Raw genomic sequence first — 27,795 nt, 5'->3', positions numbered from 1 at the left:
TACGCGTCTGGGTGGCGTGGTCAATTAAATTTGGGAAAAACAATACATTACTTATTAACTTTGCTGCTTTTTCACCTTTTCTCATTATTATTTATTTATTGGTCTTTCTAAGCCCATTACTTAGGGCACCCAGCCCATTACCCTCTATTCACTCACTAATCAATCATCATTGTTGAGTGAGTGTTGACAACAAAATTATATGTAAAATTGTTTTTATAAGAAAAAGGCTCGTGCTTATTTGTTTGTATGTATGTATGTATGTATGTATGTAGCTTGTGAGTGAATATTATTATGGTGTATTGTTGTTGCTGTGATCTGATGATTCTCAGTTAATTAATTAATTAATTAATTGTGTGTGTCAGTGTGTGTGTGTGTGTCTCTCTCTCTCTCACATCACACCGTTCACACGGACGGACGCTTAAAACTAAATCACTCAGAATTGTTTGTTGATCAATTCATCATTTTCGCCGACGCTTTTCTGGCTCTTTTCTTTCTTTCTTTCTTTCGTTACTCGTCGTCCACAGTCCAGTCCAGTCCAGTCCATGTTATTATAAATAAATTTATAATAATATTTTATTATTCTATTATAGCCAGAGCCAGGTAACACACTCATAATAAACTCGGTAGTGATGATAGATGATAAGAAAGATAAATGAATCTCAATCTTCTTTCTTCATAAAACAAAACGCATCCATACGGGAGAGAATGATGGTGGCTCGCACCATCATAATTGTTTAAATAAAAATTAAATCGGCAGCCGGCAGCTTCTTCTTCAGCTTTTTGGATATAAGAATTAAGAAGAAGAAGCAGCAGCAGCAGCAGCAGCGCACAAAAAGCCACAAAAGGGATCCAAAAGTAAAAAAAAGTGTTGTGGAGGGGAGGATGAAGACGAGGAATTTGGTGGTGGGAATGCTTTGTGCGACGGTGTTCGCTCCTATTCTTATTTTCACCTCTACTTTCAAGGATTCCTATCCCTCTTCTTGTATGCTCTTTCAATTTTCATATTCCTTCTTCTTCTTCTTCTTCTTCATTAAATTGATTGACTAATTAATTAATTAATTAACCAACATTCATTGTTCTTCTGGGTTTCTTTTTCAGCCGAAAGCGGCGAATTTCTCGAAGATCTTACAGCTTTTGTAAGTTTGCTTTACTCACCCCCTTTCATTTTTTTTTTCCCCTCTTTTCGTTGCATTTGCAAAACCGTGCATTAGACATTTATTTTATCATCCTATTAAAACTTTTTCCCGTGTTGTTATTTCTCTTCAGACTGTCGGTGGCGATGCCAGACATCTAAATCTTCTTCCTCAGGTTTTTTTCTTCTTCTTGTAATTTCTCTCTACCTCTCTATCTAGTGGTTTAAAAAAATAAAATAAATAAACCAAAAAAAAAAAAAAGATCTTTTATAATTTTATCTGTTCTTTTTTTTTTTTTTTTTGTTTCCATCTATCTAATTTGTTGCTGCAAACAGGAATCTTCTACTACCCTTAGTCTTAAACAACCCATACTCGTCATTTCTGACAAAATCGCTCAACATTCAGCTCATTCTCAGTCTCAATCTCAAGGTTTTTTTTTTTTTTTTTTTTTTAAATTCTTAATAGCGCTCTTTATGTTAATGCATTAAAGATCTGTAGCATTGTTGTCGGACAGCTCGTAATATTTGTGTGTTATGGGTTGAATTGGTGATGAGCAGGGTCATGGGAGCATAAATCTGCCAGGGTCTTATCTGCTACAACTAATGGACTTGATCAGTCTAAAACAGATAATCCTATCAGGCAGGTCACTGATCTAACCAAAACCCCAATCAACAAGCATGCTGACCAGGAGCAGATTAAGGCATCTGACAATCACATTTCTGCCCATCACTCTCAAATTTTGGTAATTTCATTTTAATCATTCGATGTTCAGTTTTTATTCAATTCAGAATGCTGTTGCTCATTTGCATAGAAAAGTCTTTGATGGCTACCCTTCAACTTTGTAATTATTTATTATTGCATCTATCTTATCTGATTCAACGAATGCTTTAGAATTATTGTCTACTATTGATTCTTTTTTAGGATTGATTTTCCAGTATGAATTCTTTGTTTTTTCTTTTGGTTCTCATTGTTTTATGACAATTGTGGTTTACTCTATTTGTGGATGGGCTTCTGATGCTTGAAATAGTCTTTATGCTGGGGGTTTCATTTTTTTCCAGATTGTTGGATACAGCTTATCATTTTTCCATTGGTCTCAAATTGACCTACTCCCTTTTTTAGGTGGATTTTCTTGCACTCCAAGTTAGATTTAGAAAATATTACCTGTAGAATGTGGCAATGTGACTGAAGCTATACTTTTTGACTTTGTAGTTTTCTTTTTCCTGCCTGGACAGGGAAGCCCCTCTATGAACTCAGAGGCTAACAGATAAATAATTGCTGAGCTCAATATAAATTTTGAACTATCAAGTGCTCTAGCATCATAAAAATATTCTCGTTTGCAGTATATCAAATAGTTTCTTGAAAGAGCACACTTTCAAACCTTGTGGATAAAATGAAATCTTGAATCTACTTTAGATTTAATCTTTTTTTCTTTTTTTTTCCTGATCCACATTTGGTGATTTTCTGCCTATATAGGATACAAAGCATCAACAGGAATCATCTCAAACATATGGTGTTTTGGAAAAGAAAGAGCCCACAAAAATTAACAATGAGAAACAGACTGAACAAACGGCACCGCCAGATTTTCGGGTACGTCAGCTTAAAGATCAGCTCATCAAGGCAAAAGTCTATCTTTCACTTCCAGCCACAAGAAACAATGCAAATTTTGTAAGGGAGCTTCGACTGCGCATTAAGGAGGTTCAACGTGCACTTGGTGATGCATCCAAAGATTCTGATTTGCCAAGGATGTGAGTCTTCTTCTTACACATGCCAATACTTTGACATCTTTTTTTGTAAATATTCAAATTCTAGATGGACTGTCAATGCTCTGTCTGCATTAACCATTAAATCTTGTTATCTACGTATGCAGTGCCAATGATAGATTGAAGGCAATGGAGCAATCGTTGGCCAAGGGCAAGCAGATTCAAGATGACTGTGCTGCTGTGGTAAAGAAACTTCGAGCTATGCTTCATTCGACAGAAGAGCAGCTCCGGGTGCATAAGAAGCAGACCTTGTTTTTGACTCAGTTAACTGCAAAAACACTTCCTAAAGGTCTTCATTGTCTTCCCTTACGCCTTACCACTGAGTACTATTCATTAAATTCTTCCCAGCGGTACTTTCCAAATCAAGAGAAATTAGAAGATCCCCGGCTGTTCCATTATGCCCTTTTCTCAGACAATGTATTGGCAGCAGCGGTTGTCGTAAACTCTACTGTCACCCATGCTAAGGTAATATATTCTTCTCTAAAATATGCACTTATTCTTCCTTTAGTTGCCAAGAAGATAGGGGAAAACATAAGGAAATTGGCAATCTCTTTTCTCTATTCTTTTGTTTTCTTGGAAAGATGGTTTAGAGCATCAATCAATTTACTATCTTTCCAAAGAAGGCCTTTACTTTCTGTTGACATGTCAAACTCACCATGTTGCATTGAACCTCTGCAGCACCCTTCAAACCATGTTTTCCACATCGTCACTGATAGGCTTAATTATGCTGCCATGAGGATGTGGTTTCTAGCAAATCCACCAGGCAGAGCCACTGTGCAGGTTCAGAATATTGAAGAGTTTACGTGGCTGAACTCAAGTTATAGTCCAGTTCTCAAACAGCTGAATTCTCAATCTATGATAGACTATTACTTTAGGGCACATCGAGCAAATTCTGATTCAAATTTGAAGTTTAGGAACCCCAAGTATTTGTCCATCCTGAACCATCTTCGCTTTTACCTACCAGAGGTCTTCCCACGGCTTAACAAAGTGCTTTTCTTAGATGATGATGTAGTGGTGCAAAAGGATCTCAGTGGTCTGTGGTCTATTGATTTGAAGGGTAAAGTCAATGGTGCAGTAGAGACTTGTGGAGAAACCTTCCATCGGTTTGATCGATATCTCAACTTCTCAAATCCTCTTATTTCAAAGAATTTTGACCCCCGTGCTTGTGGATGGGCATATGGAATGAATATTTTTGATTTGGATGAATGGAGGAGGCAAAACATCACAGACGTGTATCACACATGGCAGAAGATGGTAAGTGATGTACTTAGTTCTTGGTTAGCTAGTTTGCCAAATTTTATAAATTACTTTAGGATATGAGACTTGTTTTCTCTTTCCCTTTTGTGACTCAGTTTATGGTGTGCTTAAAAAAGTCTCTTAAGCTGTTTCAACTCAGGGTAGTGCGTAGGTAGTGTTCTTGAAATCCCCTAGGTTCTGTGTCCTTGCCTTGGGTATTTGGATTTTAGAGACATCACCATAATCCCTCAAGTAAAATAGAAATGCAGCCAAGCAGTTAGAATCAAAGCAGAAAAAGTTAATTGTTTCTTAACACATATTAAACCTAAATTTTCTAGCATCAGTAATCTAAAATATCTAGTTACTTGTTTTATCCTGTTCATATTTCTGAAGTAAAATTCCTGTTCACAGAATCATGACAGACAATTGTGGAAGCTGGGAACACTACCGCCTGGTCTTATAACATTCTGGAAACGCACATATCCCCTGGACCGTTTTTGGCATGTGCTGGGGCTTGGATACAATCCCAGTGTCAACCAGAGGGATATAGAGAGGGCGGCTGTCATACACTACAATGGGAACATGAAACCATGGCTTGAGATAAACATACCAAAGTATAGGAACTATTGGACCAAACATGTAGACTATGATCAATTGTATTTGCGAGAATGCAACATCAATCCATAGTCCGGGCAGAATTTGAAGTTTCCTGAACACTGCTTTGTTGGCCTTAAATTTTTCAAGGTCTCTTCCATCTGTCATTGTAGATTATTGTGTTTGGAAGATAAAGCTTCTGAGTTTAATTCTTTTCACTGTACATTTTAATTTTTGTTTTTGTTTTCTTAGGAAGATTATAGATTTAGAGCCGTAATGCATGGAATATGTTTATTTTATTTATTTTTCCGAATCTTCAGTAACATATTTTTGGAAATTTGCAGTTGTATATGTAAATGAGTTGAAGTTAGATATATGTATTGTTTTTGGCTGGATCATTAAATGTGAATGCCAGCTAGTAGTTAAGATGATGTATTTGATTTGTTGGCCTTTGCTTTAGCAATGTTGAAGAACCCGTGACAATGAGTTGTGTTAGACGGCAAATGTAAGTTCTGTTTTCGGGTTATATGATGGCCACATTGATCTCTTGATTTATTTTGTACGCACAACTCCATCTTGTTCGATTCACATAGATTTTGTATAATTTTTTGGTGCTTAACGGATCCACCCATGGTGTAGCTGCAGACTGCAGTTGGGAGGAAAATATTTAGAATAAATTAGAGGTATCAGGTTAGATATACAATAAATGAATAATATTATGTATATTTATTTTTAAAAAATTATTATGTAAATGATAATAATATCAAATTTAATTATATATGTCATGTCTGCATTAATTAAATGAAATTCACTAGAAATATTTTAGAATTTCTGAGTTCAGGGGATATGAAAAAGGAAAGGGGCTGCGGTCGTTAGCATGAATGTTGATGTGGATTTGTTAACTCTATGACAAATGTGATTAGAATGAAATCAATTATTAATATTACAGGATTATATACTTATTATGATGCATCGAATACATAAATCATATTCATTCATTTTGACGGATGAAATTGAAAGAAACAGTTGGCAGTTGGCCCCACGGAGAGGACAGGCTGTTTTTGTCGTGTTGCCGTGGCGACACACTAGAGTTGAATTAAAAAGAAGAGTTGTAATCACGTGGTAAGGGCAGCTGTCACTGTCGATTCAAATGACAAATCCATCCATAAGAAAAGTGAAAAATAAGCGTCATCGGCTGGCATGGGATTTGGGAATTGGCATCGGGTTGTGGGCTGGGCTAGCTAACTGGGTTTGGGTGGTCAAATTGCGTTTCTGTTATCATTCAGCCCACCCATTCCTTTGTTTACACGTACACGTCAAAGTATTACTATTTAATTTATTATTTTATCTATTAATAAATTTGTACCCGCATTCATGAACAAACTCCTCTCTATCTATTTCTTTATCTTCAAAGCATTTTTGTCTCTCTCTCTTATTCTTTGTTACTTCTTCTTCTTCTTTGTTAATCCTTCCTTTTTACTTTACTTTTTTTTTTTTTTTTTTTTTCACTTCTTCATTGTTCCTTCTTCTTCTCCATCTATTCTTCATCTTCAATCAATAAGCGAATGACACCGAGGCTGCTGAGCGACGACTAACGACACGATTACGATGTGCTGTGCAACGAAATTTGGGTTTTGGTTGTTGTGATTTTCTATTATTTTTTTTGTATTTTATATTTTGTATTATTCAAAAAGAGGATATAGTTTTAATAATACAATGTAAGTGGGGTGTTTTATAGAGTTTTAGTAAATGAGAGACTGATTCTCAAGTTTCTCATTCTTAATTTTTAATTTGGTGTGGGGTCCATCAAAATAAATATAATTTCTTTTTTTTATTTTAATCTATAAACATGGGTTTGATTCTTATTTAAAATTTTAATTTCTTAATTTAAGAAATAAATGCATCATTAAAATACTTTGGGGTTTGTGGTGTAGGCAAAATTCATATTTATAGATGCACTCAAGTTTGGATGAGGGGATATATTTGATGTCAGTTTAAGGTATATGAATGTCAGTAAGTGAAAGATGACGAAAGAAAAGGTAAATCATGGGATGAAGAGTAAACTTACGTTGGTCCGGCGAATGATTTGTCTGTATTCACGTGTCTGTAGTTTTTATGAAGTTTTAGTTTTCATATATTCTGTCACTAGACATTCTATCATGATTACTTTAGTTTCTTCAAAAGATGAAAGAAAATAATAATAATAATAACCAAGAGGTTGTTTGTGCATGAAGGTTCAAAAAAATTTCAATGACCCAAACTCTTGTAATTAAAGATGAATCACGTGATAAATTATACATGTTCAATTAATCACCGAGCTTGAATACTAATCCTTTGTTCTTGAGAATCTTCACAAATCGGACTCAAGCAATGTATCTGCAAAGACATTCCCATACTTTTTTTTATTATTCTAAAATCTAAATTTATCTTTGATTTGAATGAGAATTGCCAAATGACTACTTTCACAATCTTTTTGGTTTCTATCTACAGGCTGAGAAATGTGTAGTTGGCGGGAGATCTCATTTTAGATCTAAAACTCCACCATTCGTTTTATCATATATATGCAGGCAAAATTAACAATTAAACCCAAAAGTATCAACAAAAAGCAACATGTGATTATTACTAAATAACGTACGGGAATTCATGTACCAACAAAAGTGATTATCGGATCTAACAGAATAATGACGATTACTATATTAGTAAGTATATCAAATATTTATGGACTATTGGACTCATAAGGAAGTATATCACAATACTCCTCTACCAGTTTTTTTTTTGTACTTTGTGTTGGCTGCTTCTCTGTATTAAATACGATACGTCTTCAATGTCTTCATTGTGTGAAATACTTCCTTTATATGTTGAAAGGTCTCACGGAAGCAACAAACACAATTAAAGATAAGTGGTGCTCGTTAAGCAAGATCGACTAATGGGTGGTGCTCGCTAAGCAAGATAGACTAAATTAGATTCAACAAGGTAGTGGCAAGATTAAGAAGGAATCTAAAATAAACTTTTCATTATTTAGTGAATTACTTAATGTTGGGCACGAGCTCATAGATGTATGATTATGATTCGAACCACGTAAAAATCCAATTTATTTTTTAGCACATTTTATAAATTTATGGTGAATAAATAGTAACATCGACAATGTTATGAATAGTAATGATGCAGTAATTTTGAACAGTAACTAATGAACAATATCATTTCAATAGCATCACATGAATAGTAATATAGAACAATAATTTCAGAATAATTAATTTAGGTTAATTATTTTTTGGGGTTTTAATTTACCTACATTTGTTAACAGAGATATAAATTCATAACAAAAATATATGGTTTTTTTATTTTTTTTAACTTGTCCGTTACTTTAATCCTCTTTATTGTATTCACGTGCATATTTTTAATTGATTGAGATAGTTACTAAATGGATTCATTTTTTGCAGGTATGAAGTATGTACAGGCTATAATTAACATATATATACATACATGCACATGTATGTGACGAAGAAAGTTATTTATATTCATTTATAAAATTAATGAAGGATAAACTGAAACACATTATTAGGTAATGTATCTGTTAATTAGTAGCAATATCAAAATGTATATTAGGAAGGATGAGTGCTGATATTCAAATTAATTAATCATGGGTCAAGTATGAGAGACGAGCTTTTAATTCTTTGATCGTTTTTCCTTGTATGGGTAAAAGTTACTTGATTTTTTATTTATTAAAAAAAAAAAAAGGTAGTTAATAAGTACCAAATTTAGTTAGAAACTATGAAATGACTGACAACTGGATACATATGAACGCGAGCATGCAAGTTGGTAGCATTAAAAAGGGATATATTGATCACTTTGTCTTTTATATATATATATATATATATATATATATATATATATATCTTTCTTTGTCGATCTGCCTAGCTTGTAAATTAAGAAAGCACACAAAATTCTCCACAGAAATCGAAAAAAGGAAAAGAATAATGGGGAGCAGCAGGTTGTTGATGCTTTATGGCGTTCTTTCATTGATGGCGGTAGTATCGTCGTCCATGGGCACCAATAATGAATACGAATATGCAGCAGCAGGTTCTGCTCCAAGTCCAAGTGGAGGTGCTGCAGATGGTAACAGAAAAGTAACGGAGATAGTTGATAAGGTGTGCAAGAAAACATCAAACTACAAAAACTGTGTGGACACACTGTACAGCGATCCAAGAACACCGGATGCTGATAGGTACACGCTGGCTTATGTTTCATTCGGATTGGCTTATGCGAATGCTGTCCAGACCCGAGACAGAATAGCTGATGAACTCCTCCTCCACAAGAACGACAGCGATAGCAGGCATGAGATTCTCCAGAATCTCCGAATATGTGAACGAGATTACAACAAGGCTGTTAAGTTCCTTGAATCCGCCTTGAATGACTTGAACTCTGAGACGTTTTTCACCTTGCCGAGTTACGCTAATCACACTGCTCGTCTTGCTGATGATTGTCAAGCTCATTATCCCACCTTCACTTCCGCTCTTCTCAACTCTATCTGTCAAATATGTACCCTCGTCATCGCTAGCTTATACAGTGGAGGAGCTAGCCCCTAAACTATATATATATTGGGCGATTCCACTGCCAAGTCAATCTCTGCCTTTCTCGATGTGGCTGTGGAACCATTCATTCTTGTTCTTCACAAACTTAATAATTATTTATTATGCACCACCCCTCTTAATTGGCAGATGAAGAGGAGAGCACCCCCTGGAATATATATTCACTTCTGTGTTTTTGCATTTTAAGAGCTATTTTTTTTCGTGGTGCTGGTTGTTTATTCTTTTAAGAAATTGGTATGTTTTACTATTTATTATTTATTTTGTGGGTTTGTATTTGTTTTTTATTTCTTAGGATTTGACTTTTTTCTGGTTTTTTTTATAGTTAAAGGAGGATGCGTCGCTTCCCAAAGGTCTATTCTTCAAGTTCTTAAAAATATTTTCTTAATTTTTTGGTTTTTTTATATTATTATTAGAAAAGCTATTAGCCAGCAGCACAAGGTAAATAATAAAATGAGATAATAATATATTATAGAGTAATTTTATTCATTCCAATTATGTGTACAACACAAATAGATGAGCTCTCCTTTTATAATTACATAATCACTTTATGAAATTAATGAAAAATTATAAATCAAAATTCCTTATCAAATAGTAGGAGTTATAGGAAAGCTAAAGATTACTAATAAGAGATAGTGGGGAGACTAAGAGATATATGTTATTAAAATCCACGTTTATTTTAATAAATTCATAACACTCCCCCTTGAATGCTCATTACAAAGAATATACCTCATTAAAACCTTTTACTTAAAAAAAAAACCCCCTTGCAGAAAAAATTAGTAAAGAAAAAAAAGTATATTATTCATTGATATCTTGAATAATTTTGGAGATGTAAAGTTGCCTCATTAAAACCTTACTAGGAAAAATCCAATGGGATAAAAACCTAGTGAGGAAAAGAGTACAACTTATAAAATTTCCTCCAAAATATATTATTTCCCCCAATAAGTATACTCCCCCCATCTTGACATAGATTCTTCAAGATTTGAAGAAATTTTTTTGAGCTGACACATCTCAATTTTGTGTATCAACTTTTTGAATGTCGATGTTAGTAGGGATTTTGTAAATAAATCTGCAAGATTATCACTTGAGAGTATTTGCTAAATATCTATATCACCATTCTTTTAAACTTCATGTATATAACAAAATTTGGGTGAAATATATTTGATCCTACCACCTTTTAGTGGAGATTTTGATCCATTTGGATAAAATAAACACATGTCAATTGTTCTACAAAGATAGCAAAATATATGTTTTACACCATTCCAATGACTACGAGTTGGTGTAGAACTATATCTTGTTAATAAAATTAACTGAAAATGCAATATTAGGTCGAGTATAATTTGCAAGATACATGAGTGCACCAATTGCATTTAAATATGGTACTTCAGGACCAAGAATTGTTTCGCCATCTTCTTAAGGACGAAATGGATCATTTTTCACATCAAGTGATCGTACCACCATCGGAGTACTTAATGGATGGGATTTATCCATATAAAAACACTTTGAAACTTTTTTTAGTGTATGTTGACTGATGTAAGAGTATTTCACTTGACAAATACTCAATCTGTAAGCCAAGACAAAATTTTATTTTTCTAAGATCTTTCATTTCAAACATGAAGTTTTTTTTTTAAAGCTCTTCAGGAGTTCCAATGAGATTTAAATCATCAACATATATTGTAACTATTACAAATCTAATTTCAGATTTTTAAATAAAAACACAAGGGCAAATTGGATTATTTACATATCATTCTTTCAATAAATAATTGCTAAGACGATTGTACCACGTACGCCCATATTGTTGTAGTCCATACAAGGATCGTTGCAGTTTCAAAGAATATAAACTACTTGGTTTAAATTTGTTTGGTTCTAGCATATTGAATCCTTCAGGGATTTTTATGTAAATATCTGTATCAATAGAACCATATAGATAGGCAGTCATAACATCCATAAGATGCATATCAAGTTCTTCAGAGACTACAAGACTAACTATAAATCGAAATGTAATTGCATCCGTAACATAAGAATATGTCTCTTCATAATCAATGCCAGATTTTTGAGAAAAATCTTGTGTTATTAACCTTGCTTTATATCTCACAATTTCATTTCTCTCATTTTATTTTCTAACGAATATCCACTTATAACCAACAAGTTTGACATCTTCAGGTGTCAGGACTCCTGGTCCAAATATTTTACGTTTAGCTAGTGAATTTAGCTCTGCTTGAATAGCATATTTCCACTTTGGCCAATCATTTCTATGTCAACATTCCTTCACAGTTTTTGGATCATGAGCCTCATCATCATTTGTAATATTAAGAGCAACAGTGAATGAAAAAATATCATCAATAATTATTTCATTTCGATCCCAAGATTTTTCTGTACCAACAAAACCAATCGTAATTTCATTATTTTGCTTCTCTTCAGGAGAAATTAATACTTGTTCTGTTGTTGGCAAATTTTCTTCTTTTAGGTCAATGAGATGAATATTATTTGATTGATCAATCTCTGTTATTTGATTGGCTGGCAATAACTCTTCAGGAGTGCTAATTTCATTTTGTAACTTTTCTTATGTTTTACTCTTCCAGGGAATTTTGTCTTTTGAGCCAATTGGTCTTCCACGTTTTAAATGCACTTTACTTTCATTAGTTTTGCCGTGTGTCCTTTAGAGATCTCAACACGTGCTGAGGCATTTTCATCTGGAATATATGATTATATTATTTTTCTTGAATCAGTAAATGCATCAAGAATTTGATATGTAATATTTTGCAAATGAATGATCCTTTGAACTTCAAGTTCACTTTGATTTGTATGAGGATCAAGATGAGATAATGATGATGTATGCCATGTAATTTCATATCGTTTATTTACTTTTGTCTTTTCTCCCCCTAATGACGGGAAAATTTGTTCAATAAAATGGAAATATACAAATCATGCAGTAAAAAGATCTCTAGTTAAAAGTTCAAGATACCTAATTATTGATGGAGAATCGAAACCAACATAAATTCCAAGTCTTTTTTGCAAGCCCATTTTATTTCTTTGTGAGGGAGCAATTGGGACATAAGCAGCACTTCCAAAAATTTTCAAATCAGAAATATCTAGCTTTTAGCAAAAAAAAAGTTGTAAAGGTGAATATGTATAATGCAAAAAACAAGAACTTGGTCGAATGTGAATTAATGATGCAACATATAGTATTGCATGTCCCCAACATGAAAAAGGCAAAATTGATCTAAGAATTAATGGTCTTGCAATTAATTATAAATGTTTAATCAAATATTCAGCTAAACCATTTTGTGTATAAGTGTGTGCAACATAATGCTCAACATCAATTCCAATAGACATGTAATAATCATTAAAAGATTTAAATGTGAATTCACCAGCATTATTAAGTCTAATTTTTTTAATAGGAAAATCAGGAAATTATGCTCTTAATACAATTATTTGAGCAAGAAATCTAGCAAATTCAACACCGCGACTAGAAAGCAAGGAGACATATGATTATCTAGTTGATACATTTATTAAGACCAAAAAACGTTGAAACGGTCCACGACTTGGATGTATAGGGCCACATATATCCCCTTGAGACATCTTCTCGGATTTAGTTGACTGAATTGCTTTATCAAATAGTTTCCTTTAGGTAACGAGAAAAACATAATATATTAATGTAATTGATTATAAATACAAGAAGAGTGAGAGATGTATCTTGCTTGAATAGAAAACTTCTGTGAATACCTTCATTTTATCATAGAAGCCACACCAGTGGCTTTCTTGGTAGAAAAATGCATTTGGCTCTCAGTTTGTGTTTTGGTGGTAGAAATACTTTTGGGTATTTGATTTTTATGAGAAGAAAGCAACATTGAGCTTGTTGAACTTTTGGTTTTCTTTGTGGAGCCTGAGACAGTGTGATTAATGCCTTGGCAACACTGAGATGCTAAACTCACTATATACATGGAATCTTGGCAGAAAAATGGGCTTTACAAATAGAGAAGAAACCAAGTTGACCAAATTTAATACCCAAAAATTTCATTTCAAATAAATTAAAAAATAAAAGACTAGAGACCAAATAGCATACCAAGCAAGTGAGCATCAAAATTTTGCTTTTGCATCCTAGAGATTCTTGCAACATTCGGGTAAGTTTGCTCTCTTGATATGGCACATGACTTTCATTGGTATTTAAAGCATAAACAACATTAAATAATGTATATATTAACTTATTAACTTCTGTATTCTCCACAAATATGGAGCCTTCAGTACTCTTTCATCGAATATCCTGGTAACCTGATAAAGGAAACATCAAATAAAGGGACAAAGCAAAATAAACATATATCAGTTCTACAAGAAATGCTAAACAATATTTATTTTTACTGCGTGAATAAATTGTAACATGCCAAGTCAACAAAATTCATCTTTTGCAGATAGCATACCAAGCAAGTGAGCATCAGAATTTTGCTTTTGCATCTTAGAGATTCTTGCAACATTCGGGCAAGTTTGCTCTCCTGATATGGCACATGACTATCATTGGTATTTAAAGCATAAACAACATTAAATAATGTATATTGACTTATTAACTTCCGTATTCTCCACCAATATGGAGCCTTCAGTACTCGTTCATCGAATATCCTAGTAACTTGATAAAGGATACATCAAACAAAGGGACAAATAAAAATAAACATATACTAGTTCTACAAGAAATGCTAAACAATATTTATTTTTATTGAGTGAATAAATTGTAACCTGCCAAGTCAACAAAATTCATCTTGCCCGAGGGAAGAACACCAGACACATGTGATACATTTACTATCAAGCCTTTGTGGCTCCAGCGGGGAAGATCCATCGTTATCTTTTGCACTGGTTTTTGTGAGTTTTGCCTGCTAATGTGTAATTTTTTAAATTCAAAAATGGATTTCATAGGAACTTGAAAAATCAGAAGAAAATGAAAGGTCGCAAGACATGAAACAATATTTATTGTTAAGAGTGGACCTAGATCGTTCTTTGTTAAATCTTGTCTTTGGGCACTTTATCGAATACTCGTTCTTTGGGTGTTTTACTTAAAAAATATTTTCTAAATTCCTAAGTCATTCCTCATTCTTTGTAAGGAATGTACATTTCTTTGTAAAAAGTCGACCGAAGTAATTTTTTGTAAAGAGTAGACCTAGGTCATTCTTTGTAAAGAGTGGACCTAAGTCATTCTTTGTAAAGAGTGGACTTAGGTCATTTTTTTGTAAATAGTGGGCCTAAGTCATTCTTTGTAAAGAGTTTACCTAGGTCATTCTTTGTAAAGAGTTTACCTAGGTCATTCTTTGTAAAGAGTGGACATAGGTCATTCTTTGTAAATAGTAGAGTTATGTCATTCTTTATAAAGAGTAGAATAATACTTGAAAAACGTATTGTTGTTTAAGCTAGTTCTGTGAATTATTGAAATTGTGATTGATGATTTTTTAGTCACGAAGATTAGGAGAAATGTTATTGTAATGCTATTTCTGTTAATTATTTCTAACAGGCTATGCCTACTTAAGGGTATCATATTATTCAAACAGTCATCATTGATACAGGACCAAAAGAGCATGCGAATTGAGTAATGAATAAAACTAATGGTAACAAAATATCTAATCTCTTTTCACAAAGTCGAGAAAGAAATTGGTATTTACTTTGTTTGTTTCTTGGCATTTTTTACCGCTATATTTGGTGCTTTTTTTTGTCCTTACTACATCGAAGTAAATATGAAACATGACATTTGTACATGAAATAAGAAACACAAAATATGAAACAACGAATACGAAATACACAAATTTCACATCTAACATGGTGCGATAAAGATATGAAACATTATACTCTGTACATGAAATATTAGTGTCAAACATGAAACGACATGAAAAGGTAAAATTGTGGCACAATTTCAGACACGAAACATGTAACATAAATATGAAATATAAATGTATACATGAAACAAAGAAAATAAAATACGCAATTATCAATGTAAATTATGAAAAAAAAAAAAGTGCATTGAACACGAAATATGGCAAACACGAGATACAGAAAGCTAGTAACGTAACTTAGGTAGTTATACACGAAGCATGAGCCTCAAGCATGAAACAAGGTTAAAAAAAAAAATTAAAAAAAAAAGGTTTTTTAGAATACGAAACCTAAGACACATAACAAAATCCATGAAAATTTAAATGTCAAATATGAAACAAAACTCTTGTGCTATAATGCATAAACTCTTTGTTTTCTCCTCTTGATTTTGATAGGTTAATTTTAAGCTTTCATTTTTCCTTTTTTTTCTTTTTATTAATGCTATTTTTTTTTTTAAAAAAATTAGGATTAATAAATTTATTTACTTTATAAATTAAAGAAAATTGAGCCACACAATCGGTTCCCATAAGTTTGGGTGCCACGTGGCAGCCAAAGGATGCAGGGGAAGCATTTGGAGAGCCCGGCGTTGTAGCCATGCCCCTGTTACTGTTTTTTTTTTGGGAGCCTAAGACAAAAAAGGTAGAGCGTTGGACTTGGGAGTCTTGAGTGTGAGGGAGGTTTGTTGAAAGGTAAATCATCAGACAGCTTTTGATTAAGCTTTCATTTGAGTTTTAATTGTTCTTTAATCGTTACTCTTCTTGATTTTGCATTTCATAAGCCACGCACTAATTCATTCATTCAGTGTGAGTTGTGGTGTACATACAAGTCTGCTATGACGCGACACCCCATCTGTTTGACAAAATTACTGAACGAGCCGGTTAGTATCAACAAATATAATTGATGATTGAAGATACTCTTTAAGACTTAAAGACGCAAGATTTGAGACCTGAAATTGTTGTTTTAACTTTTTAACAACTATATATATATATTTTATATTAAAAAAGAAACATTGCTTTTTTAATCGTTCTGCTTCAACTTCATTGCTGCTTCAGACTCAAGTCACCCAAAGGGCTCATCACCACCATTACAAAGCATTAACTGTACAAGTTAGATACAAATGCATTCTAATCCTTTGGTTTCTGAAATTTGCATGCAGTACTGTATTTTCTTTTTATCGTAAGCAAGTGTGTGAACAAGGCTGGATGAAATGCTCCAGACAGCACCACCAGTCACGTCTTCTTTATGGAATTCAAATCCATCTCAAAGGGGTAAAGTTCTTCCTCTTTTTCTTTTTCTTCTTTTGATTAATTGATTTTACTGTCAAAGATTATAACGTTAATTCTGAGAAATGGATAAATACTTACACAAATGATGCCAGTCACCAACTAATGTTTAACTTTCCAGACTTTTAATTTACTGAACACTACTAATATTTGCAAAAAAAAAAGCACTTGTTATGTAGACTATTTATTGACATAATACTAAATATGTTTTGGTGTTGCTTTAATTCGCAGTTGTTCAGAAAGGATCTATGGAGTGTAAGAGTCCTCAACTGTCAAGTATAAGCCCACACAATCTTCTGCTGAAGGTTATATATTCCCTCTATTATAGCCTTTCTTTTGTGTTTATGATTGTATTCCTATATTGTTTAGGAAGTAAATCTTTGAAGATGTGTGTAAAAAATCTTTCCATGATGTTGTTCGAAACTTTTTCATTGAATTTATGAATATACTTGTAGAATATTACGTTCAACCACAAGTGGAGGGAGGGGAGTGGTGCGGCTACCAGCCCAGCCCAGCCCAACTTGAGTTTCTGCCTCTTACAACTATTCAAGTTATTGACAAAAATAAAAATCTATTGACAACATTCTTTGATGATAGTTGTTGTTTTGAAAATCATAGTTGGGTTTTTATTCCACTTACAGTTTAGGTGTGAACACCTTCAGAATGCTGAGTCAACGAGTTCCAGGACCTTTCTTTGTGCCAGTAGGAGACCCCTTCAAGACTTGTCCTTCAAGAAACAAAAAGCATATCCCCAAAATGTGGATCTTCCTACTCTACCACCCAAGAAGAAGAAGAAGCCTTATCCCATTCCAATAGAGAAGATAAGGCAGGTTGCAAAGAAGGATAAAAGACTTGCAGAAATGGGTATAGAGAAGCCTCTGGAGCCTCCAAGAAATGGAATACTTGTTCCTGATCTGATCCATGTTGCTTATGAAGTAATAGATGCGTGGAAACTTCTGATCAAAGGCCTTGCACAGCTCTTGCATGTTATTCCTGTGTATGGTTGTAGGTAAGTTGAAGATTATGTACCATTTAGCCTATGGCAAGTAAGTTATAGGTTTGACTGATGTCTTTGAAATTTAACGGCTCTGCCCTGATGCAGTGAGTGCTCAGAGGTTCATGTGGCACACAGCGGTCACCATATTCAAAACTGCCAAGGTGCAACTGCAGCTAAGCGCCGAAGCTTTCACTCATGGGTCAGGGGTTCCATCAATGACATACTTCTCCCTGTTGAGTCATATCACCTTTATGACCCCTTTGGTCGTCGCATTAAACATGAGTTCCGATTTGACTATGACAGGATTCCAGCTGTTGTAGAGCTATGCATCCAAGCCGGTGTAGACATACCAGAATACCCTTCACGGAGAAGGACCAAACCTATCCGGATGCTTGGAAAGAAAGTTATTGACCGTGGTGGATTTGTTGAGGAGCCAAGGCCATGGCGTTCTAGAGGTTCTTCTGCACTTTCTGATCTCGACACGGATGGTGCCTGTGGGCGATTACCACCTCCTTCATTGGCAGATGTTCCCAGGATAGCTCAAGAGACAATGGATGCATATGAAGTAGTGAGATCAGGCGTGACAAAGTTGATGCGGAAATATTCTGTGAAAGCATGTGGTTACTGCCCAGAGGTTCACGTTGGACCATGGGGTCACAATGTTAAGCTATGTGGTGCATTTAAGCACCAATGGAGAGATGGAAAGCATGGTTGGCAGGATGCGGTCGTAGATGAAGTATTCCCACCAAATTATGTGTGGCACGTTCAAGACCCAAAGGGACCTCCATTGAGGAGTGCTCTGAAGAGGTATTATGGGAAGGCACCTGCTGTGGTTGAAGTGTGCATGCAGGCAGGTGCACAGGTTCCTGAACAATACAAGCCTACGATGAGGCTTGACATAATAGTCCCTGAAAGTGAAGAGGTAGATTTAGTTGCGTAATAGAGAATCAATCCCTCTTGATGCTGATTGCCGATTCTCCATTTTTGTGTTGAATCATTAAGGAGGTTGTATATATTTGATTGCTTTATCTCCTTAAAATTGAGAAGGGCATTTCAGAATGCAATAGCAATACATACCAGAACTTTAAGTTGTTGCATTCACAAGCGTTTTATTACTTGTCTTGAACCTATAATTTTAGAGCTCTTTAAATCGACTAATTTCTGGAAGATTCTCAGGAATAGTCTGATTGGTTGCTTGATGAATGTGATTATGATGGACTGAAAAATGGGATGCAGTAATCAATCGTAGTTATATAACTATATTAGTACATAATTGGTTATTACCATACCGGCATCCATGTTAATACTCTCTCGTCTCTCTCGCTATTACTACTACTTGAAGCTCCCCTCTCCATTTCCATTTTGAAGTCTCGCACGTTTAAACCTTTCGTTACCTTTGTCATCTCATTCTTATGCAAAACAAAACTTGGGAGCAATTGGAAAACCAAGCACGATTTCAAGTGGTTGGGACGTAAACAACCGCAATATCAATATCAAGACAAGTTAATTCAGCCGCACTGGCAAAGTCAAAGAAGCTACAAAGTTGTTCGATGAAATGTCTCAACCAGACCCTGTTTCCTGTGCTTCCATGATAACTGTCTTTTTGAGAAACCACGATTTGCCCAAAGCCGAAGCCCTCTTTCGGGCCATGCCCGAGTCTCAGAGAAACATTGTTGCTGAATCTGCAATGATCGACGGATATGTGAAAGCTGGCCGAGTTGATGAAGCACGGAAAGTATTTGATGAAATATATGAGGGGAACGTATACTCGTGGACCAGTTTGATTTCTGGGTATTTTAAAGCCAGACAGGTTGATGAAGGTCGTAGGCTTTTTGATCGAATGCCTTTGAAACTGAAAAATGTCATGTCCTGGACAACTGTAGTTTTGGGTTATGCTCATAATGGTTTAATTGCCAAGCTCGTAATATATTTGACCAGATGGCTGAGAGAAATGTCGTTGCTTGGACGGCCACGATCAAGTCTTACGTTGACAATTATCAAATCTATGAAGCCTTTAAACTCTTCCTTGAAATGCCTCAGAGGAACCTATATTCATGGAACACTATGATTTCTGGGTGTCTAAATGCTGAAAGAGTTGATTACGCTATTCAACTTTTTAATTTGATGCCTCAAAACTCAAAAGGAAGTGATTTCTTGGACAACTATGTGTACAGGTTTGGAAAGAAATGCCATGACAAAACTTGCCCGTGAGTACTTTGTTCAGATGCCTAATAAAGGCATAGTTGCATGGAACGCAATGATCACTGCATATGTCGATGCAGGAAATATGGCTCAAGCTAGTGAGCTTTTCAACTTGATGCCACAAAGGAATGTTTTGACTTGGAATGCAATGATCGACAGGTATGCAAGAAATGGACCGGAAGGTGCAGCTATGAAGCTATTAAACCTCATGTTTCAATCTAGATTTATGCCCAATGAGACTACCCGTACTAGTATATTGACCTCATGTGAAGGAATGCTAGAGAACATGCTAGCTCATGCACTGGCAATTCATCTTGGGTTTGAGCAAGAGACCTCACTTACAAATGCACTTGTCACTACGCATTCTGGGATCGGGGATTTCAATTGGATTTCAATTCTGCCAGGCTTGCATTTGAGAGACTTGAGGCCAAGGATGCGGTGTCGTGGACTGCAATGATATTAGCATATTCAAACCATGGTCATGGTTACCAAGTTTTCTGCCTTTTTGCACGAATGCTAAAGTCAGGAACCAAGCCAGATGAAATTACATTTGTGGGTGTCTTATCAGCTTGTAGTCATGCGGGTCTTGTTGAGAAAGGTCGAAAAATTTTTAATTTGATGAGTCGTGCTTATGGTTTCAATCCAAGGGCTGAGCATTACTCCTGCCTTGCGGACATCCTACGTTGAGCAGGGCAAGTGGAAGAGGCCATGAGAGTGGTTTCCAAAATGCCTCCACTTGAGCGCGATCATGTTGTTTTAGGGGCATTGCTTGGTGCTTGTAGGTTGCACGGGGATGTTAGAATGGCAGTTTACATAGGTGAGAGGCTAATAGAGCTACAGCCATCTAGTTCCGGGGCGTATGTGCTCTCAGCTAATGTGCATGCAGCCCGTGGAGAATGGGATGAGTTTGCCCAAGTAAGGAAGAAAATGGAGAGACGTGGGAAGAAGGTTGCAAGTTTTAGTCAAATTGAGGTAAAAGGCAAGGATCATGTATTCTTTGTGGGGGACAGATCTCATCCCAAAGTTTCGGAAATTTATGGATTGCTTCGAGAGACATTGTTAGCCCCAATGCGGGAAATGGGATATGTAGCGCTGAAAGAGGTTGATTGAAGATCCATCCTTGGAAATCTTGGAAGTTTACAACCTGTGCTTTGTATTACTACTAATTTTGTGTGCATTATTACTATTTCCATGGAGTGATTTTGTCTATGTATATACGCAGCCTCAGGAATATTTCTTTGGATAAAAATTTTGGAATCGGCTTAGACCGATAGTGATTTTATTTGCCCCAAAGAAGAGATTAATTTACCTAAGGGTGCATGTTCTCTTCATTCAGGTAAGTAATCAAATTAATTAGGCAATCAGTTTCTTAAAGCTGCAAGCAAAAATGTATATATAATCTGTTTTTGAACACAGAAGAAATCAAGAATTGATCTGGGTCTGGCAGATTTGAGGTGCGAAGGGTAGGAAATCGGAGTGAAATTTAAGAGCCATTGGCTACCTTCACCATTCTATACTACTGGGTTCCTAACTTGCTAATTGCCACGATATTGGCTGGCAAGAGATGAAGGCACTAGACAGACAGGGACAGGCTAACAATGTTATTAGAAGACGCCAAGACTGAGAAACCAATTACTACGGCAGGAATTAATGTTTAATCAAATAAACGACAGACACAAAAAGAAGATATTGATAGCTTCTTTTTTTATAATAAATAAATAAATAAATACGGAGTTGACTGGGTCAAATGAAAGCAATCAAACACAATTCTGCTTTGTAGGCTAGCGATGAAGCTGGTCTGGGTGCGAACACCACCGAACTTTGCTCTTTTACTTCTTTTAATGCGAGGCAAAGAGAGTGTATGATTATTGATTGGAACTCGAAAGCCTTCCCACTTCCCGGCCATATGTCAGTATGTTACCCACTACACACTAAAGCCTAGAAAAGCCTAAATGACTCAGAGATTCTTCTCTTAACTTCGTCCCAAGTCTCAACAACACCGTCAATATAGTGAGGTACCCCTTTATTATTATTATTCTTATTTTTATTATTCTTATTTTTATACGCACAAGTCCTTTTCTTGTTTCTAGGAAAATGTTCTCCTTTCAGTTTCAAACAATCCCATCCATTAATGGTAATAACGACGATATAATTAACTGCTTTTGAATAATTCCTGCATTTGATCACCAAATGAAACAAAGAAAGAAATCATGTGAATGATGCATATGTACGTACCTAGCTATGTCCTACAGGAAATATACGTATCACGGGTTCAAATCACTGTAAAGCTAACCTACCCAACATATTAATCAAGTGCTCATTAGTTTGTTCCTAATCTGACGATATATATATGGGTTTGTCTTCAGTGGAGCCTAGAGGACATGATCTTTTAATTTGCTGCCGTGAATGAATGAGAATACTTTGTCCACACTTGGTCGGTAAGCGCAGTTGTGTCTATCTAATAAAAAAATCCCAATAATTTTAATTATATATGGATCAAATCAAGATTGATCGACGTTAGAAGCTTATATTCAGCCAATCCCTAGGAGTAAGAGCAGGATGCTTTTAGTCTATATTAATTCAACCACCTTAATAAATCTACAAGAATAGTTGATCATGACTACATTGATTATTAATCTGTACAGACAAAGACATGCACGGGGGTGTAGGATTGGAGTTGTTGACTAACCAAACAAATGATATTGATAGGAGGTAATGCACGTTTCATCCGCATACATATTTGAACAGTTATTCACATTAGCAAATTAATGAATACCGTAAGCGATATTGCTTCACTTTTTTTTTAATTCGTATAAAGATAGCTTGTGCCCACACTGACATACTGAAAGTTGTAAATGAATATGATGAGTCAGCCATCTGGGATGCAATGGAAGTATTTTGGCGCCATCAGCGTCCCCCCATCCCCGTAGCGAGTAGTTGCTTTGGATTCAAAGACAATACAAAGAGAACAAGCCATCATTTCATATCATATAGTCCATTCATAGACTTTGATTCATTCATGAACTTTGATCTTGTAAAAACTTGAAATTCAAATCTAACGGTCTTTTTCCCCACTCTTTAACTTTTTTGTTTTTTGGGTTGCTTTAATTTTACAATAATCTACTTTATACCCTGATCATAATGGTCCCAGCAGTTAGCACATGTTTTTCTTTTTCTTTTTATTATTTTTTTTCACTTGTTTATTTTGCATCTTATTAATAGTCTAGTGCCAACAAAGAATTGAGGAAGAAGGAAGGAATCGAACCAAGTTAAAAAAACATAAATTTTAGTATATTATTTTTTTGTCTTTTTAATTTATCCTTGATTTTAATGTAATCAACCATATGTTACTGGGGGAATACACACACAAAATATATAGTAAATGCGAAAGCAGAACAAGAAAATGGTGAAAGTGTTGCTGAATGCTTAGCTGAATTGCGATGGCATTTGTTTGAATAATGCATGTAGCATTAGCAAGCTGCAAATGGCAGAAAATAAGGCATCATCAACTGTTATTCCTCCTACGGAATTAAATAGCAGCCAGAAACAGAGTGGATGGAGGGAGATAGGGACTTTTACTTATTTACCAGTTTTTTGTACCACTGTGGTAAAAACAAATCAGTCAGGTTAAGTCCAGGTGGGAAAGGGAAAAATGAAAAATGGTCCCTGCATGATGCAATTAGCTACTCTATACCGTGGCACAGGACAGGGGCGGGCCATCCCCCACCACCTTGTTTAATCTGTGCTGTATGCTGTTACTAGTTAGTGATCTGCTGCTCTACCACTTCATTCATTTATTACATTTTGATTTATATGTTTATTATTTATTCTTAGTTCGATTGGTGTAACTGAACTGGGTCTCAAAGTCCAAGCTCGTATTTTGACCATCATTGTAATCACTAGAGGGCTTTTAATCCAATCTAATACAGTCTTGGGAGTAAGAACAGAACACTCTAGAAGCAAATTAAGTTTAATCATTTTCTTTCTTTCACATCTAAATGGGGCCAAAATTACAATCGTAACCACCGCGTTACTAATTGAAGGTGATCCTAATTCCTAAAGCGATGATACATACATACGCATCACGAATTTCGAACAAAAGGAAAAGAGTAAGGCTAACATTTACAAGATGCTTTTTTTTTTAATTAATTAATTAATTAATTAATTATTACGTCAATGGTCAAAGTCAAACAAACAAATGTGCTCCAAAGATGAAGAAGTGTTTGTGCACCGAGCGCTCTACTAGAGATGAGATATAATATATATATTTACGTAAAATAATTTGCTGAGGTCAAATTCTAATTCTATTATGAAAGAGGGGAATAGGAAAGATGAGTGCTGAAGTGCATTAAGAGATAGATAATATAGGCTCAGCAAAAAGACGAAAATAGAAAAGAAAAAAAAAGGAAGAAATTTTGAAAAAAGCAGAAAGAGAGTGGTAACAGCCAGGTTTCACTTTCATAGTCGTCGCGCTCAACCAAAAGCAAATTAAAGCAGTAAGTATCATTGATTTTGATTTTTTTTTTTTTCTTTTTAATGGCCAAACAAGTACTCTCTCTACTAGACATAGATAGATGAACAGTTTACCAGTTAACGAGATGGGGGGTATAAAGTGAAAATAAAATAATAATAATAATAATAATAATAATAGAAGTGGTGAAAGGTGATTGTGCGTGTGTGTGTGTGTGTGTGTGTGTGTGTATATATATATATATATATATTGTCGTTGTTGTGGGTGGGGTCGTATGTGTTGTGCTTTGAGATTTTAATGTGAGCAGTACATTAGAAGAGCATAACGAAAGGAAGGGAAAAAGAAGTAAACGCTGGGAGGAGGAGGTGGACATAGTTTTGCAGAAGTGGCAGAGCTCCTCAGAAATCCTCACTCTCCTTCTCCTAGTTTTTTATTATTGTTATCTCCAGTGCTCCTCAGTTTCAGTATCTCAAATCATTAAGCCTGAGAAGAAATAGAAGTTACAACTTGACCACAAAAAAAATGGGGGCGTCAAAGCTGAGGAAAGCAGCTCGAAAAATGGTGGTTGCTGCATGTGGCTCCTTCACCAGGCGGTGCCCTCCTCCTCCTCCTCCTCCTCCTCCAGTACTTGTAAGTCTTTCTCATTTTCTCCTTTTGTTTTGAATTCTCCAATTCCATTCTTGCCGAGATTTTTCTTTTCCAATTTGAAGGAATAATTAAATTAGAATGTCATCAAAGAAAAGAAAGAGAAGAGAAGAAAACAAAGCTACCCCTTGTAGCCTGTTGGCTTATTCATCCCTGTTCCGGCTTGTTCGTGTCATAAATCGATCATTTCTCTCTCTTTCTCTCTCGCTGTTTGTTGCTAGTTGTTATTCCACAGTTTTTGAAAACCAAGAGTAGTAGTCGGGTGTGAAAATTCTGATGCTGTGTCAGTGTAAATCGACAGATCTCGGGTTCCCCAGCGAAGAATTTCAGTTTCTCAGAAGATGCAGCAACCACCACCGCCAACGCCAAGGTATTCATTCTTCCTTCACACTTCAATTTCCCTCTTTCGCATTCCTTCCGTTAATTAAATGTACCAAATTGCTTTGCTTTAGATGGCGTTTGTTGACAGCTCATCTCTTACCCCCTCCCCTTCTTTACTGTAACCTTCACTTTCCCGGCAATTACTACAACTAATTCAATTAAAAAACACACCAAAAAAAAAAAAAAATGTATATAATGAAAAACAATAATTAGTAGAGGATAGAGCATTTGATTCGCCTTTACTTTAGGAATCCTATGGCGTTCAAATTTGATTTGACCAGACCTCATGTTTCTTTCTGCATTTGTGTCTCCTTTCCTTCATTATCTATCATTCCCCTCAAATTTTTTTTCCCCCAAAAAAGATTTCACATAGGACGAGGTTTGCCCATTTACTTTTTTTTTTTTTTTCCATCAAAACCTGTAACCACCATGTTCATCAGGAAAAAAAGAAAAGAAAAAGTCCCATATTCAAACCATCACAGCATTCGTAATTAATCATATTTCAAATCCACAATACATGACAATGTCAATGTGGGGCATGAGCAGTGCTGCTTCCAGTCTTAGCATGTGACACTCCTCCATACCATTCGCCCTATTGTTTTTCCTCCGGTCCCAGATCTTACTATTGCTAGCACCCATTTTGCTCACATTATTTCTACGGACTCTTCTATTTTTTTCAATAATTTGGCTTGCATTTAAACTTGTTACCTTGCGTCCATTCACCCTTAGATACAATTCTTTCAACAGTGCCCTTTTTTGTTTTCATCACTTTGTAATCTTTTCCCTTTGGAGGTGTTGCAGAATGTGGAGTAGACCATTACATGTGATGATATATATATGATTCAGTGCTTTTTATTTGCTTTCTGGCAGAACTTGTGCGCAATATGTCTAGAAGCTTTGAGCTACAGCTCAGGCGGCAGCCCTGGTCAAGCTATATTCACTGCTCAATGCTCTCATGCATTCCACTTTGCCTGCATCTCTTCCAATGTTCGACATGGTAGCGTCACTTGTCCCATTTGCCGTGCTCATTGGACCCAGCTGCCCCGCAACCTTTACCCTGCAGCTTGTTCCATCTCCTGCAACCAAAATGACCCCGTTTTTCGAATTCTTGATGACTCCATAGCCACTTTCAGGGTCCACAGGCGCTCCTTCCTGCGCTCAGCACGTTATGACGATGACGACCCTATTGAGCCTGACCACTCAACCAATCATCCTCGACTTGATTTCTCTCTAACACCTGTCCCACCAACATTATTAAGTCATTCCTGTGGCTTTCAACACCATCCACGTGCACATTCATCTCGGCATACGAGTGGGAATGGACAAACCCCACACCATCTTCACCACCATAATTACCCTACCAGCTCATCATCATCATCATCATCATTATTATTTCAAACACCAATCGGACAAACACCTTCTTATGTGCGTGCCCCCTCAAATAGGAGAGCTGCCTATCTCTCAGTTAAACTGGCACATCAACCGGCAACTGACTTGGTATTGGTGGCAAGCCCAAATGGGCCTCACCTGAGGCTTCTCAAGCAATCCATGGCATTAGTGGTATTCTCCCTCAGACCTATTGATCGTCTAGCCATTGTAACCTATTCATCTGCTGCAGCACGTGTCTTCCCCCTGAAGCGCATGACATCCTATGGGAAGAGAATGGCCTTACAAGTAATTGATCGTCTCTTCTATATGGGGCAAGCTGATCCAATTGAAGGCCTCAAGAAAGGGATAAAGATACTAGAAGATCGAGCACACAAGAATCCACAGTCTTGTATCTTACATCTATCCGATACTCCTACAAGAACATACCATGCCATCAACTTGCAAGTGCCTTTCCCAGTCCATAGATTTCATGTGGGATTTGGCTTTGGCAGTTCTAATGGGTTTGTCATGCATGAATTCGAGGAGTTTCTTGCAACACTATTGGGTGGAAATGTTCGAGAAATCCAGTTGAGAATTCGAGAGGAAGCCAGGATCATAAGGCTCGGAGAGCTAAGAGGTGGTGAAGAGAGAAGAATATTACTGGACTTGGGTGAGTGTGAGGACGTACGTGTTGAGTATAGCTATGTTGAGGGTGGAATTGATGAATGCATAAGAACAGGGGAAACTCTTGTGAATATAGAAGATAAGAGGGAAGCAAGCAATGAAAGGATTGAACCTGTCTCAGGGACTGATGTGAGCATTATTGGTGGCAGGACTAGCAGTGTTGAAAGTTGGGATTACCATGACCCATACATGGCAAGAAGATGGGCTAAGCATTTGCATGGTTACAGGCTTTAAAATTTGGAACCGACCAACGAACCTGCCCTTGGTCCATAGAAAATACACATTTCCATCCCATCTTCTCCTGAGAAATTTTGGCCATTAGGACCAGATCCAATGCGAAGACAGAAACAGAACTCTAGTTAGTTTGGACCAGAGCCTGATCGTTAATTAGATCTTCTGGATTTCATTTGAGTCACTCTTTCTCAAAGTGCTATAATGTCGTGCATATATCAATTCAAATATTCTTTCGGTTGCACTTAGAATCAACTGCTACTAAATTAAAGCAATTCAAGGTGTAAGTTCAGTTGTTACCAAAATGCCTGTGATACGGTGCTGATGTTAATGGTCCAGAGAAATGAGAACGCACTAACCAGATTCGACTTGAGCAC

At 35.8% G+C, this 27,795-nt stretch overlaps 4 protein-coding genes and 1 pseudogene across 9 annotated transcripts; all 5 read left to right on the top strand.

Moving 5' to 3' along the window:
- The first annotated feature begins 390 nt into the window (after positions 1-390).
- On the top strand, positions 391-5,249 carry LOC18050595 (probable galacturonosyltransferase 4). Its single transcript, XM_006449913.2, has 9 exons — positions 391-982; positions 1,099-1,136; positions 1,267-1,308; positions 1,469-1,562; positions 1,691-1,875; positions 2,607-2,878; positions 3,001-3,358; positions 3,572-4,147; positions 4,541-5,249. The coding sequence occupies exons 1-9, from the start codon at positions 883-885 to the stop codon at positions 4,814-4,816; spliced, it is 1,941 nt and encodes a 646-aa protein (XP_006449976.1). The 5' UTR covers positions 391-882; the 3' UTR covers positions 4,817-5,249.
- Positions 5,250-8,700: 3,451 nt separating this feature from the next.
- Positions 8,701-9,309, top strand: LOC18050594 (pectinesterase inhibitor). Its single transcript, XM_006449911.2, has one exon. The coding sequence runs from the start codon at positions 8,701-8,703 to the stop codon at positions 9,307-9,309; it is 609 nt and encodes a 202-aa protein (XP_006449974.2).
- Positions 9,310-15,717: 6,408 nt separating this feature from the next.
- On the top strand, positions 15,718-18,780 carry LOC18050593 (APO protein 1, chloroplastic). 6 transcript variants are annotated; one of them, XM_024191775.1, is made up of 7 exons: positions 15,718-15,845; positions 15,959-16,033; positions 16,313-16,424; positions 16,671-16,744; positions 16,895-16,989; positions 17,086-17,448; positions 17,542-18,780. In XM_024191775.1, the coding sequence occupies exons 3-7, from the start codon at positions 16,364-16,366 to the stop codon at positions 18,374-18,376; spliced, it is 1,428 nt and encodes a 475-aa protein (XP_024047543.1). In that variant the 5' UTR covers positions 15,718-15,845; positions 15,959-16,033; positions 16,313-16,363; the 3' UTR covers positions 18,377-18,780. The 6 variants fall into 6 exon arrangements, with proteins under 6 accessions (XP_024047543.1, XP_024047541.1, XP_024047542.1 ...); XM_024191773.1 differs by having other exon boundaries at positions 15,935-16,033; XM_024191774.1 differs by lacking the exon at positions 15,959-16,033.
- Positions 18,781-18,943: 163 nt separating this feature from the next.
- LOC18050592 lies at positions 18,944-20,748 on the top strand (annotated as a pseudogene).
- Positions 20,749-24,363: 3,615 nt separating this feature from the next.
- Positions 24,364-27,723, top strand: LOC18050590. The gene is made up of 3 exons (XM_006449907.2): positions 24,364-24,739; positions 25,056-25,124; positions 26,006-27,723. The coding sequence occupies exons 1-3, from the start codon at positions 24,632-24,634 to the stop codon at positions 27,419-27,421; spliced, it is 1,593 nt and encodes a 530-aa protein (XP_006449970.1). The 5' UTR covers positions 24,364-24,631; the 3' UTR covers positions 27,422-27,723.
- The last annotated feature ends 72 nt before the right edge of the window (positions 27,724-27,795 follow it).

This window comes from Citrus clementina, unplaced genomic scaffold (genome assembly GCF_000493195.1).
Source record: "Citrus clementina cultivar Clemenules unplaced genomic scaffold, Citrus_clementina_v1.0 scaffold_2, whole genome shotgun sequence".
In the NCBI taxonomy this organism is placed as follows: domain Eukaryota; kingdom Viridiplantae; phylum Streptophyta; class Magnoliopsida; order Sapindales; family Rutaceae; genus Citrus; species Citrus x clementina.
This window is presented reverse-complemented; position numbering and strand designations above follow the sequence as displayed.